General features: G+C 43.6%; 1 protein-coding gene across 1 annotated transcript; it reads left to right on the top strand.

Moving 5' to 3' along the window:
- The first annotated feature begins 918 nt into the window (after positions 1 to 918).
- On the top strand, positions 919 to 14108 carry ercc3 (excision repair cross-complementation group 3). Its single transcript, XM_072682860.1, has 15 exons — positions 919 to 1087; positions 1687 to 1886; positions 2119 to 2355; positions 2846 to 2895; positions 4918 to 5053; positions 5152 to 5319; positions 6181 to 6385; positions 6487 to 6801; positions 7181 to 7365; positions 7853 to 8055; positions 8781 to 8877; positions 11241 to 11358; positions 11478 to 11596; positions 11954 to 12103; positions 13373 to 14108. The coding sequence occupies exons 1-15, from the start codon at positions 1060 to 1062 to the stop codon at positions 13508 to 13510; spliced, it is 2349 nt and encodes a 782-aa protein (XP_072538961.1). The 5' UTR covers positions 919 to 1059; the 3' UTR covers positions 13511 to 14108.
- The last annotated feature ends 200 nt before the right edge of the window (positions 14109 to 14308 follow it).

Genomic DNA, 14308 nt, shown 5'->3' with positions numbered 1-14308 from the left:
CTTCTTCTGAATCTTGTGGAACCATCTAATGCAAAGTCGTTGAACAGCTGAACACGCTTGGAGGAGAACACTACATCCTAGTTCTGTTATGAATCTAACGTCTGTCTGTGCTGGCTAGCACTGGGAAGCAGTTGTGATGCCTGAGACTCCCAGTGATGGATGGCTGTGGCATCACTCGGGGATCGACTGTCAAATGCACAGGTGGTTATTAGTGGCATTTTAGCTATAAATGGCATCTTCAAATCATTGAATCAGTCTGATGCCTCACTGACCGGTAATAGGACCTGGTACGGCGTCTCTATCAGTGCTACTTCGGGCCTGGAACCCTGCTAACTGCAGGATGGATTTTTAGTGAAGCCTCCAGGAAAGTGCTTGTGAGAACTGCGTAGGATAACCAGGGTCATATTCGGGTGATATTACTCCACCGCCTCAGTCCACATTCTTCTAAAAGTGCCAAGTGCCTCCAACCTGACTGTAGGGGGAGCCCAGGAGCAGGCAATGCCAGTTCTCCATAGTGCTGCTTTAATCGCTCAACTCGTACGTCTGGGAATTTCAAATTTAGCCGACAAAACTATACAAGAGTATAAATATTATCTGTAATTAATGGTACTGTTTAAATTTTATGGATCAATCGCAATACGGTTTGTGTAATGCAGGAAATTTGTAAAAAATTGTACAAAAAAAAAACAAAAAAAAAAAACAGGGATTTAAAGAAGGGGAAGGAATGCGGTTGGAATACGCATCTACTAAAAATGTGAATAAATAAATAGCAATCAATTTTAATAGTAAGCAATTATCATTACACAACAGTACACATCATCGTCTACAGCGTCTATTCCCTCGTCTGTCTATTAGAAGCAGAAACAGAAGGGGGCGCTGTGCAGCTGTGTCGCTCTCAGGCCGCTCTCCTCTCGGAGAGGAAGAAGACTGCACGGAGACGCTGTGCTGGGTGGAGGGACGGGCTGGTCACGCAGGAGCTGGTGGTGTTTTGCTGCAGTAATATATGATAAATAAGCAGCTTATTCACTTAAACACCCTTCCTTCTGTAAGGCGAGCAGTATGGGGAGGAAGGAAAAGGGAGACCGGGGTAATTACAGTGCTTTGCCTCCTCTGGCCAGTGTGTGTAGGAGTTAGGCTAGCTAGCTAGCGGCTAGCAGCTAAATAACAGCTCATGTGTGTAGCTAGCTAATAACATTCTCGTATGTATATGGTTCTCTATAAGAACCACTCTACTTCTATATGGGTTCTAGCTAGAACCTGGAACCTGAAACCTTAGATAGATAGCGCTAGCTAAGTCTATTTGGGGTCTGTTGATCTCTATGGGATATAGCTAGCTAGATGGTTCTGCATGGGGTGTGTGGCTATTTACATACATATAGTATAAAGTATAGACAAATATACATATATACACACATATGTGTGTGTGTGTGTGTGTGCTTTTATACGTCCATAAACCGCAGTAAGGTTTATGTACTGCACCAGAATTTGCCATGACTGTGGATTATGTGGTCCAGTCCAAGCTGGACAGCACCTCACATAACCTCACCTCACATAACTCATCAGTTGTTTCCTCACTGAGGTTGACTTTGAGGTTGAGGTTAAACCCATGGGATCGGTTGTGCATCAGATCACTGTCCCATGGGGGTGGGGGGAATGACGTGTGATCTGGTCTTGTGTGTTTGTCAGAGAGAAAGTCCAAGAAACGGTATCACGAGGAGGATGACGATGACGATGAAGCCATGGGGAGCGAGTCACAGGAGGCCATTCCTGCGGCAGCTGGCAAGCAAGTGGACGAGTCCAGTACAAAACTGGATGAGTATGGAGCTAAGGACTACCGGGTACAGATGTTGCTAAAGAATGACCACTCCTCTCGACCTCTGTGGGTGGTAAGCTGAAGCTGGTGTGTCTGGAAACCAAACCACACGGCCGTTGAGGTTATGTCGGCCAATGAGAGAGTGTTGATTTATGTACTATACCGTCAGGTTTGAACAGCCCTGGTCAAATGAGGTGTCTTGTTGATTTTCTAAGCACAATCAAGTGAACAATCGTCTGCAGGACACACAATTTAGAGAGCACTTTCTATATGTTTGCTAAATTTCATTTTTGTCTTTCTCTTAGGCTCCTGATGGCCATATCTTCCTGGAGGCGTACTCGCCAGTCTATAAGTACGCTCAGGACTTTCTGGTGGCCATAGCCGAGCCAGTGTGCCGGCCCAACCATGTGCATGAGTACAAGTTGACAGCTTACTCCCTGTATGCTGCTGTCAGTGTCGGCCTGCAGACGTCTGACATCGTGGAGTACCTTCAGAAACTCAGTAAAACATCGGTGCCTGATGGCATCATTCAGTTTATAAAGGTGAGCATGTGACTGACAGAGAACAAGGTTGTGTGTGCGTGCACATTACATTATATTACAGTTGGGCAGTATGACGATATTTTATCGTATGGTGATAACTATGCTTTTGTAAGCATATGAAGGATACTGTTAGTGCAGGTTTCATTACTAACAGTGTAATTAGCCTGGTTTAATTAGATGAAGAGCAGCAGATGTTGAATAACCTCTGTATCACTGACTAAGCTAGCAGTCAGCTGCGGGGGGTTGCTGAGTATTGTATTGAGAGAACACTGTTGGATGAAAACACAAAAAAAATCCTGTTTTTCAGGCAAAAATGTCTTTAAATATTGGCTCACAGTTAAGTTTAATTTAATTATACCTTGATTAATCAAAAATACTCATAGATACACTCATTTTCAATTGCTCATTTCCAGCACCAGCCTTCAGTGTATATGCTCAGTTGTGTAATGCTGTACCATGTTCTCACTTTTATCACTTTTTCCTTTTCCAGTTGTGCACCGTGAGCTACGGGAAAGTCAAGCTGGTACTGAAACACAACAGGTGTGTACTATTATGTTTTTGATACATCAGCTCAGTTTTCAGACTTGCTTGCAGTGAAGGCTTTCACTACTATTTGTCTGTGAATGTATCCAGCTTTAGCTCAAGTGATCAGAAAGGACATCATTCTTTGGTGTTGAAGGGAATTACTGTTTTTTTTATTTTTTAATTTCTGCATTATTATAAGGTTAGGATTGTAAATTTCACCAGCACTAAAGAAACATTTTTCTACAATTGATCATTTTCATGTTTTCATGCACCTGCGAAAATTCCAGCTTCTGATCTGTGCACTGCATGTGTGTGTTTACTCAGTAAAACTGATATTAGAATAAATACCATCAAAATACATACAAAACGTAGTGGATTTACATCACTGTGTTCATTAAAACATTTTCAAAGCTCTCTTCATAGGAGTCTAGTATTATTTAGAGTTCTCATCACATCAACACCTGGTTTGGTAAATTAGGTCTTAATGGTGGTAAATCAGGTGAGCTTGTGAGAGTACCCTCAGGAACCAAGCTCAGTTCTTCAGACTAGCTCATAAGGTCTCCATTACTTTCTTCAGAATGAAAAGGTCTTGCTCCTCTTTGCTGGATTTATGTTCACCTGCGTCTGTTCTATCTGGAGTTTCTACAGAGAAAAGTCTCTTACTGCTCATAGACATGCTTTTCCATAATATGCTTAGGTGTGTAAAAATGCACCGAATGCATAAAAATGTGTTAAAATGCATCAGATATATGAAAACATGCCAAATGCATGAAATCTCACAAGAACATATTGTATGTGCTTGTGTCTGTTATGAAATGATGCTCTGTCTGAAAAAGCTATTTCATTCCCTCTCAAGGTGGCTAATTTAACTAAGCTTGTAAATGCATTTATTGCTAAACGCCTTTAAACTTGCATTATTTCAGAACCCCCCCAATGAAAGCTTGCATTGTGTGCAAGCATGTTGAAGCATTAAGGTCTATTCCTCTGTTTTCACTTTAGGTGATTGTGATTAATCCCCAAGCTGGACTCGGCATGACCCCTGTGGTCTTGTTTGCTGAACCTGTTGTTTGTTTGCCGGCCTGTTGTACAATGATTCCAGTTGGACAGTCTGTACTGGAGGCTGAGTGGGGTTTGCCCTTTGCTTAGTGGGGTTTGGGCTGGTGCTGTACAGTGGACAGACCGTTTACTGACCGCATGACCGTGTTGACTCTGTGTTTACCACAGTACAGTTCTCAGGCCACTTTCCTACAAAGTATAGGCCTAGGCTTGTTGTTTAATTGTCTTGTTAGGACGCCTACTCATTCATGCAGTTATCTAAACACCCAATCGTGTTGCAGCAGTGCGGTTCATGAAATTGTGCAGATACAGGTCAACAGCTACACCAATCAACCCTCAGAATGGAGAAACTTTGATCTCTGTGATTTTGCACGTGAGATGATGTGCAGGTGCTATTTTATTATTATTATTTTACAGTGGAACATGAAAACAGACCATAATATCCGAACCTTTAAAAAAACGTCACTGAAACGCTCTGTTTAACCAGCGGGAGAACCACTCACCTTTCTCTGTTTTTAAGCCAGCACTGAAGAACCCATTGAGAATCGGGTGGAGGCTAATGCTAATGCTAATACACACTCACACACACATTCATCCCCTATATACCAGTTATTATACACCAGTAGATCAACAACCACAGACATCAGTCCAGAGTGTGTACCACTACACACACACACGGAGGACGTGATTAGACTGCAGTGTTGTAAAGGAGCTGGGAGCTGATTGGTCAGGGAGGAGAGTCAGACTGGATTATAAGATATTAAACACACTGTGTGTGTGTGTGTGTAAATTAATTTATGTATAATAATGAAATTGTGTGTGTGTGTGTGTGTGTGTGTGTGTGCACACACACAATTTCATTATTATACATAAATTAATTAATACATAAAATAAAGCCTGGTCTGATGAGTCTTATTTTATGTATTAATTAATTTATGTATAATAATGAAATTGTGTGTGTGTGTGTGTGTGCGCGCACAGGTATTTTGTGGAGAGTGCCTTTCCAGATGTGATCCAGAGGCTGCTGCAGGACGTTGTGATTCGGGACTGCCGCCTGCGCACTGCTGAGGGGGAGGAGACTGAGCTCATCACTGAGGTTGTCTCCAGCAAGCCTGCGGTGAGTGTGCACACACACACACACACACACACACACACACATGAAATGGAAATGGAAATGGAAATGGAGAATCTGAATCCTGGTGTCCTGCTGTCCAGATTTCGAAGTCGCAGCAGGACGGCGGCGGTGCGTCCACATCCCAGCCAGTGGAGGGTCAGCGCACTGGTGCACAGGTCCCTGAGGACATCTTCAGCTACTACGAACAGATGGACAAAGAGGAGGAGGAGGAAGAGGAGACACAGACAGTGTCGTTTGAGATTCGCCAGGTGTGTATGTGTACGCTATATAGACAAAAGTATTGGGACACCTGCTCATGCGTTATTTCTAAAGTTACAACATAGACATTTGCCAGAGAACACCTAGCTTTTTTTAATACTGTAAACAGACTCCTAGATGCATCTACATCCTTATCTTATAAGGACCCCCCCCCCCCCACACACACACACAGATTTCCCCTCGCCAGTTTATTAGGCATTATTATTTATTCTCCTGCCCAAAAAAACAAAGACAGACTAGCTAGCATTTTAACTTGTGATAAGCCAGAATTAATCACAGAATATTGTTGGGATTAATGACAATAACATTTTAATAGAATAAACCACCACTAGTTTAAATATGTCAAAAAAAGAAAGGTTTTATGGGGCACCCCTTATTTTTTTTTACATGACTGGTTGCTACCTTTAAAATGGCTGGTGTTTGTCCTTGCATGTGCAGATCGCAAGGGAGTAAGTGATGTGAGTAAAGGCATTCAGTATGATTTGGCACAGTGCCCAAGCAGCCACTTTCCTCTGAGCCGGCCTGATGGAGGCACGAAAAGCCTGCTGTACGTCTATCAGAGAGAGAGAGAGAGGCTTTGTAGTAATGGAGGAAGCAATGGAGTGGTGTGCTTTCAGAGGTACATCTGCAGTTAAATAAGTTCAGGGTTTCGTTTTATAGATACAGAAAGTTCAGATGAAATCCGCCACTAGTTTAACCAATAGCTTGACAAGTGTATATGACAAAGTGGGGGTCGGGGTGATGTTTAGGGGTGGAGTTAATATAATAAATATATAATATAATCAATGCTATTGCTAACTGATTGCATTAAATGATGATTGATTTTTCTCCTTCTGTTTTCCATCGTTCAGGAGATGATTGAAGAGTTGCAGAAGCGCTGTATCCAGCTGGAGTATCCTCTGTTGGCCGAATACGACTTCCGCAATGACACGGTCAACCCCGACATCAACATGGACCTGAAGCCCACAGCTGTGCTCAGACCATATCAGGAGAAGAGCCTTCGCAAGATGTTCGGCAACGGCCGGGCTCGCTCCGGAGTCATCGTTCTGCCCTGCGGTAACCTCACAGAAAAGCTCAACTAATGGTTAGTGTTTTTTGTTCTCTTAAAACAAACATTATTCAGTTGACTTGGGGTCTTCTCCTGACGGTGCCCTCAGGTGCTGGGAAGTCTCTAGTGGGAGTGACGGCAGCCTGTACTGTGCGCAAGCGCTGCCTGGTGCTGGGAAACTCCTCTGTGTCGGTGGAGCAGTGGAAGGCCCAGTTTAAGATGTGGTCCACCATCGACGATTCACAGATTTGCCGCTTCACGTCGGATGCTAAAGACAAGCCTATTGGCTGCTCTGTGGCCATTAGCACCTACTCCATGTTGGGCCACACCACCAAGCGCTCCTGGGAGGCAGAGAGGGTCATGGAGTGGATGCGCAGCCAGGAGTGGGGGCTCATCATCCTCGATGAGGTCCACACCATTCCAGGTGTGTGATTTACACGTAGTACATAACCCATTAATAATCATATGGAGGGGGGCACAGTTAAAGTAATTGCACTCTATGGACCAAAGTATGGGGACAACTGACAATCACATCTACAATATAGATATACAATATAGATAAATGTCCTGACATGTTGTGCAGATGACAAATAAACTTGAAACTAGTGTATAAAATACAGTGTAGCTTACTGCTGTAGTCTCCATGTAAAGAAAGCAGTAAGACAAATGTCTACATGTCTATAGGCTGAACAGTTAACAGTAGTATTGCTGGTGGTGGTCATAATGTAATGGGAATGTGTATGTAAGTAATCTCTCATTTCTCTACCTGTTCTGCTGCTCTCCTCCATCTCCCACACATCCAGCAAAGATGTTCCGACGTGTTCTGACCATAGTCCAGGCCCACTGCAAGCTGGGTTTGACCGCCACACTGGTGCGAGAGGACGACAAGATTGTAGATCTCAACTTCCTGATTGGTCCCAAGCTGTACGAAGCCAACTGGATGGAGCTTCAAAACAATGGATACATTGCAAAAGTGCAGTGTGCTGAGGTGACACGCTCTCTCACACACACACACACACACACACTATAGTATATATTACAGGCCTGTATTTAAATAGGGAATTATTTGATCGTTTGCCTCAGATGATTCCATACAGCTGCAAATTCAGCTACTTCCTTCACACTGCTGCACTTGTCACACCCAAATGCAGACCCTCCTTTCAGCCAATCATTAACATCTGCTTTGTGGCCCATTTTCCCCCCATACATCCAACGAGACATTCACTGCACTGTCCCACTTCTTCTCATTCTTTGAGTCCCGTCACACCCCGCAAGTATTATAGGCTGACATTCCTTGCAATGCAATGCCATCTGCAGGAGCCTAAAATAAAGACATTCTGGGTGATCTGGGCTCCTTAAATAAAGTTAAGATGTGAGTAATAAGCAAACTAGTGTTAATACACATGCTCTCCACATGTGTTTTGAGAGCATGAGCTCATTTTTAAATGTGCAACCTTTGTGTGTGTGTCTCTCAGGTGTGGTGTCCGATGTCGCCTGAGTTTTATCGTGAATACGTGGCTATAAAGACTAAGAAACGGATCCTGTTGTACACCATGAACCCCAACAAGTTCCGCGCCTGCCAGTTCCTCATTCGCTATCACGAGAGACGGAACGACAAGATCATCGTCTTCGCTGACAACGTCTTCGCGCTCAAAGAATACGCCATCCGCCTCAACAAGTAAAGCGTGTTTCTAACACACATTTACAGACACTGGCTTGACCATCAGATACCACAGTCACAATGTGCTTATATAGGCCCATATATGTCCAAGCAACCCTGAGTGGTGGTGGTGATCATTTTTGATGATCCAAAATTGAGCACCAAGAGCTGAATTTACAAATTTACAAGTTCATACTAACTGGACCAATAGAAATGCTCCAGAATGACTCTTGATCTCCATTAAAAGTTAAGAAGGTCTGCCAGATTTGCCACACGTTATTTATTAATTTATTAATTTGCTGCAAACAATACACACAGGTATCCAAATGCTCGTGGCAGGTTTTAATTCTCACGTTGACTTTTGTAAACCCTTTTGCGTGCTCTGAATATCGTCTTGTATTGGTCGTCTTACATTTTCCCACATAGGTAAGCTTCTCCATGGGGTTGCTCTAAGCCTCATGCAGCAGTTGTTTGGACTGGAATAACCTCTTAATAGAGTTCCATGGTGGTGTGTGGGTCTCTGGGGAAACTTAGGAAACTTAAATTGATCCCTTCATCATCACCGCTTCAGCCTATAATCAGATCAACCCAATTAAAAAGGAGGGAGAGAAAATGCAGCAGGAATTAGCCTGACTTCATGCTGGAGGACTTTGGAAAGCACACCGTCCAATTGTCTAGTTTTGCAGGGCATGCGCACACACACACCTCAACCTTTCTTTCTTTTTTTTTCTGTGTTTGTGCAGACCATACATTTATGGGCCCACATCACAGGGGGAGAGGATGCAGATCCTCCAGAATTTCAAGCACAACCCCAAGATCAACACCATTTTCATCTCCAAGGTAAACCCATAAACCCATCTGCCCTTCTGTTCTCCACGCATTCCTCTGGACACTGTGTGAAATCAGGCCTCACAGTTGGTCTAAGCCCAAGTATAGTCCAAGAACATCCAGTCTGAACCTGACCTACAGCAGGTCTAGAGCAGTTAACTGTAGCCTGACCACCAGCAATAAAGACTGTGGAGTTACCTTGTGCTTTGACCACTGTTCTCAGATTATAGAGACACAAGATTATGACCTTTCCCCGAACTGACAGGGGCAGCATATTAAGTCCAGTCATGTAAGGGAGAAGAAGAAGGAAGCTCATCATAACAACAACATGTTGAATGGCATTGGGTAGAGCTGGCCAATATGATAATATTGTATCGTATCGTGATTAATTTTCGAGGATGTTCTTGGTGCTTAAAAAACTCTGATCGACTGCAGGTTTCATTAACAACTGTGTAATTAGACTGGAATACTTGGATGAAGAATAGCAGATATTGAATAAGAATCACTGTACTCAGTATGGGAGAGTATCTGAGCAGTAGTTTTTAAGAATCTGCCACTGCTGATGTATCATGATAAATATTGTGTATCGTAAATATTGTCTTTAAATATCATGATCTAATATTTTTGTCATATCGACCAGCCTTAACGTTGGGAGTTCGAATGATGAACATAGTCCATGCTCATTTTTGCTAAGTGAGCCAAATTTTGCTTACACTGCAGTAGCGATTTTGAACAAGCCTAGCAACTGAGCCATGCTAACGCCGAGGTACCTATGTTGGATGAGGCCATACCTAACTCAAGTATGCTAAACTTTATTATGCTACAGTTAAACTTTATTATGCTACAGTTATTATGCTACAACTATTTGTTGCCACATTAATAAACACATGAAGCGCTTCAGGGAACTCATCTGGATTGGAAAATATAAAGACCCTGGTTCTTACAATACCCACAAATATGGAGCCAGTCTGTGGATCCCTACGTCATTAAGCGCTCCCACCTAACGGTTCTGTGGCCCTAAGTGCGGTTAGCTAAGCTCGGTTTGTCAGCGCTCCAGGCCAAACCGTGTCCGGAAAAGCCACCAGAGCGGTTACCCTCCATGCTCAGAACTGTTCGGCCCTGCAGTGGAAAAGAGGCCATGTGTGGTTATGTGGTTCTGGGAGGCCTAATCGGGTTGTTCCCCCAGCCCCATTTGCCCAATACCTGTATTGAGCGAGTCATTTGAATGTGTACTAGCTGATTGCGTGGGTCCATTTTCTATGACTAGGTTTGGATCATATGTACGGAAACATGTTTTCTGCTCCTGCCCCAGTTCTCCACTGCTTTTTGCCCAAAGTAGTCCAGACAGATCAAGGTGCAAACTTCATGTGCTTTGGAGTGTCCAGACTTATGCATGGTGCTGCTTTACTTCTCCATCTTATTAATGGGGGCATTTTTCCATGCCACTGTACCTTGTTTGCAGCCAAAACCTTTGACAGCATTATGAATTAAGATTTGCAGTCTAGGACTTAAAACTGGGCAGTGGCTTTAGAGGATAGATTCAGCAAGTTAGGCACATGTGTAGTTTACCTCGCGTCCCCTGAGGTTCACTCAAGGACTGCTAGAGTTCCACTAATCCGCAATACTTCTCAGAATCTCAGAAGTGGAACCGAGAATGGCCCCATTGTACACATGATGTCAACCGCTGGTGGGTTAGTGGACTCTGCACTTCACAGCAAGAAGAATGAATCATTTATCAATCAACAGTAATCCCTGTCTGGGGAAAACTGGGCCATAATGTATACACTGATCAGCCATAACATTAAAACCACCTGCCTAATACTGTGCAAGTCCCTCTCAAGCTGCCAAAAAGCTCTGACCCTCCGACTGCCAGTTCACCAGTTGTCCCTTTTTGAAGCACTTTTGGTCGGTACTCCTGCTTACCAGGGAACACCCCACAAGACCTGCCTGTCGTTTTGGAGATGTTCTGACCCAGTCATCGTCTAGCCATCACGATTTGGCTCTTGTCGGAGTGGCTCAGATCCTCATGCCTGCCCATTTTTCCTGCCTCCAATACATCACCTTTAAGACCTGAGTGATCACTTGCTGCTGGCCAATATGTAGATCCCACTCCTTGACTTGTGGCATTGTAATGAGATAATCAATGATATTTACGTCACTGGTGTTCCCTGGTTTTAATGTTCTGGCTGTTTGGTGTATATACGAGACCTCTGGCGCTGCTTACCGCACAGTCCTGCTATGTAAAGCAGAAGTAAAGGTCGAGATGGGAAATTGATAGGCTGATAAAATTGTTACCATAGGTCACCCTAGTCAAATCTCTCTCTCTCTCTCTCTCTCTCTCTCTCTCTCTCTTTCTCTCTCTCTCTCTCTCTCAGGTGGGAGACACGTCATTTGACTTGCCTGAGGCGAACGTTTTGATTCAGATCTCGTCTCATGGAGGCTCTCGCCGCCAGGAGGCCCAGAGGTTGGGCAGAGTGTTGCGTGCCAAGAAAGGTAAGACGTTATCAGAGTTATCATATAACAGTCGTCCTACCACAGAAAAGGCTGAGAAGCTGATACCCGTAAACGTTCTGCTGCTCTGCGTGTAACCGAAGGTGTGTTGTCCCTTGCAGGAATGGTTGCTGAAGAGTACAATGCCTACTTCTACTCGCTGGTCTCTCAGGACACACAAGAGATGGCCTATTCTACTAAGAGACAGCGGTTCCTGGTTGACCAGGGATACAGTTTCAAGGTTCGTCTCTGGGCTCAGAAATGAACTGACAAACTAGCAAGCAGTGAATCACATTTCAGATTTATGTTGGATTCATTTAAGCAGTTAAACAGATTTGGATATTATATTATCCCCGTCCTTCCTATCCTCATCCCATCCTTACCCACCCCATGCCTCCTAACGCATACTACCCCACCCCACACATCCCATCATATCGCATCAAAACCACCATTCCTCCACATCCGATCCCGCCACTCCACATCCGCATCCCCTTCCCCTGCCTTCTCCTCCTAACCCCATCCCCATCCCTTCCCATCCTCACCCACCCCACATATCCCATCAAAACTATTCACACATCCAATCCCATCCCATCCATAGGTGATCACCAAGATGGCAGGAATGGAAGAAGAGGATCTGATGTTCTCAACACGTGAGGAGCAGCAGCAGCTCCTGCAGAAGGTTCTGGCAGCGTCTGACCTGGACGCTGAGGAGGAGGTGGTAATGGGAGAGATGGGAGGAAAACCTCAGGTACATATTCATGATTTCTTTAGGTTCTTCTACAGGTTTCTTCTGTTAGGTTTTCTTTGTTCATGAATTCACACATTTAGACAGGAGATTGGAGGCTGGAGGCTGGAGACTGTCTTTTAAAAGCAAAACAGATTCCTGAAAAAAATCTAATCCTTTGTGCACATCAAGCAAAACCATTCCCAGAAGGGAGTAAATAGGGGTCACACGTGCAGGGTTGATGAAACAGGCCTAATGGAGCACTGCAGTGGCTTATTGTTGTATTGTTGTTGCTGAACGATTAAAAACCAGACACGGTCCAGATTGGGACATTAAGGTGATTAAGGCGTTTGAATTTTGTGGTTTTGTGGTGTTGAGATGTTTGGACAAAAATCTTACAAATCTTAATCGACCAAATTTCCCAACAAAATCGTATCCTGGTGCTTAAAAGCAGTGTGAAGGAGCCACGTTTCTCACGTTTTACTCCATTCTGCCATGTCTGACCCTGCTTACAGTGTCGATGAGTCAGAGAGAAAATTAAAAAAAAAAACTGGGAAAACTGGGCCATAATGTATAGTGTATAGATCAGCCATAATATTAAAACCTAAGAGCTTAGCAGCAGGTCCTGTAAGTTGTAATGCGGGACCTCCATGTGAGTGAGCCAGTATGTTTCTTTATTTATTATTATTATTATTATTAGTTTTGTACAAAACCTACACACTGCTAGAGGAGATACACCTGACCAGCAGGTCAGTTTATGTAGCACCAAAAAGGTGGTTTGGATTATTAATATTTTTATTTTTTGATCTTAAAATTCTGACCTTAAATTATTGAACCATTGTGATTTCTTGAGGTAGTAATAATTAAACATGATGTTCTGGAAATTCCTAAAAGGCATTATTGTTATTATTACAATTAAAACACATTTAAACACGACAATAGGCTTGAGCGTTTTATTGGTAAGTGCAAATAATACTGATATGATTGACCAGATTAGGAGTAGCTGTAAATCTGCTGAGCTGCCCAAGTTTCCAGGAAAATAAATCCTACGATTGCCATCATCCAGATGAAATTTCAGGATTAGTTAGATTATAGCCATTCCGTAAATTTCCGTGAAATCGCCCCTTTTGTGCCCATGAGTGAAAGTAAGGTGGGAGAAGAGCGTTTTCACCTGTGGGGTAGTTTTTAACTATCCTTAATTACCCCAAAAAGTGTTGAAATTGGGTCTTATTGGATTGTCTGTTAAAAAAAGCACATTTTGTTAATCTGGCTTTCCTTTTCTTCCGTGTCCAGTTTTCTCGGCGGCCCGGCACCATGAGCTCAATGTCGGGAGCTGATGACACCGTCTATATGGAGTACCACGCATCTCGCGGCAACAAGGCAGGGGCCAACAAGAGCGTCCACCCTCTTTTCAAGCGCTTCCGCAAGTGATCTCTTCACGGCTCTGGAAGAGAACAGTTCTGCCAATCCCAATCGGGATTTGCTCAGACCCCCTTGCCCAAAACTTGGACTCCCGCTAAGAATCCTGGGAGCAAAGCGTTGCCAAAATGTTGGAGGGGAGAGTGACTAGAGTGGATGCAGTTGCTGGGCCCTGATGGTGATTAGCACAAACTAAAGCACTAATGGGGGGAAAGGAAAACAGACTGACCAGTCCTATAGAAAAGTGTTGCTAAAAAATGCAAAGTTGTGAGTTTTCCAAAAAAGTTCTGACCTGGAACATAAGATATGGTAGAATGGGTACCACTTCGAATGATATTTGCACTGCACTGGTTTTGGGAAGAGTGTAGTGTGCTCATTGAACCACCTGATTCAAACCACCGGCTTCTTTTTAAGCTTTTTGTAGGTTGAATTTGGTATATTGTAAAAGTTGGATGCGCTAAACTGTGCAACACAACAACTAATGACTGAATTTGGGTCAGTATGGAAGTGAAATTGGTTCCATACTGCTGCAGAAGTGTTTTTTTTTTTATGACTCTCTTTAATGTATTTTAGTTTAGTGAGGTGTCAATAAAAATATCTTGAATGCTGAGATTTGCCGTGTGGTTTGTTTTGTTTGTTTTTCCAGAACTGTTCTCTCATGTTCCAGCCAGCAGGAGAGAAGGGTAGATATTGTTCCCTCATCAGCTTTGGATTTGTTGTAATGAATGCCCCCCCCCCCCCCCCCCAAGGTGCTTCTTGGAAACTGCTTAAACACTCCCTCTTCTCAGTCATGTAAAGGAGAAAGAGTTC

The sequence above is a fragment of the Salminus brasiliensis genome, chromosome 7, assembly GCF_030463535.1.
Source record: "Salminus brasiliensis chromosome 7, fSalBra1.hap2, whole genome shotgun sequence".
NCBI classification, from domain to species: domain Eukaryota; kingdom Metazoa; phylum Chordata; class Actinopteri; order Characiformes; family Bryconidae; genus Salminus; species Salminus brasiliensis.
This window is presented reverse-complemented; position numbering and strand designations above follow the sequence as displayed.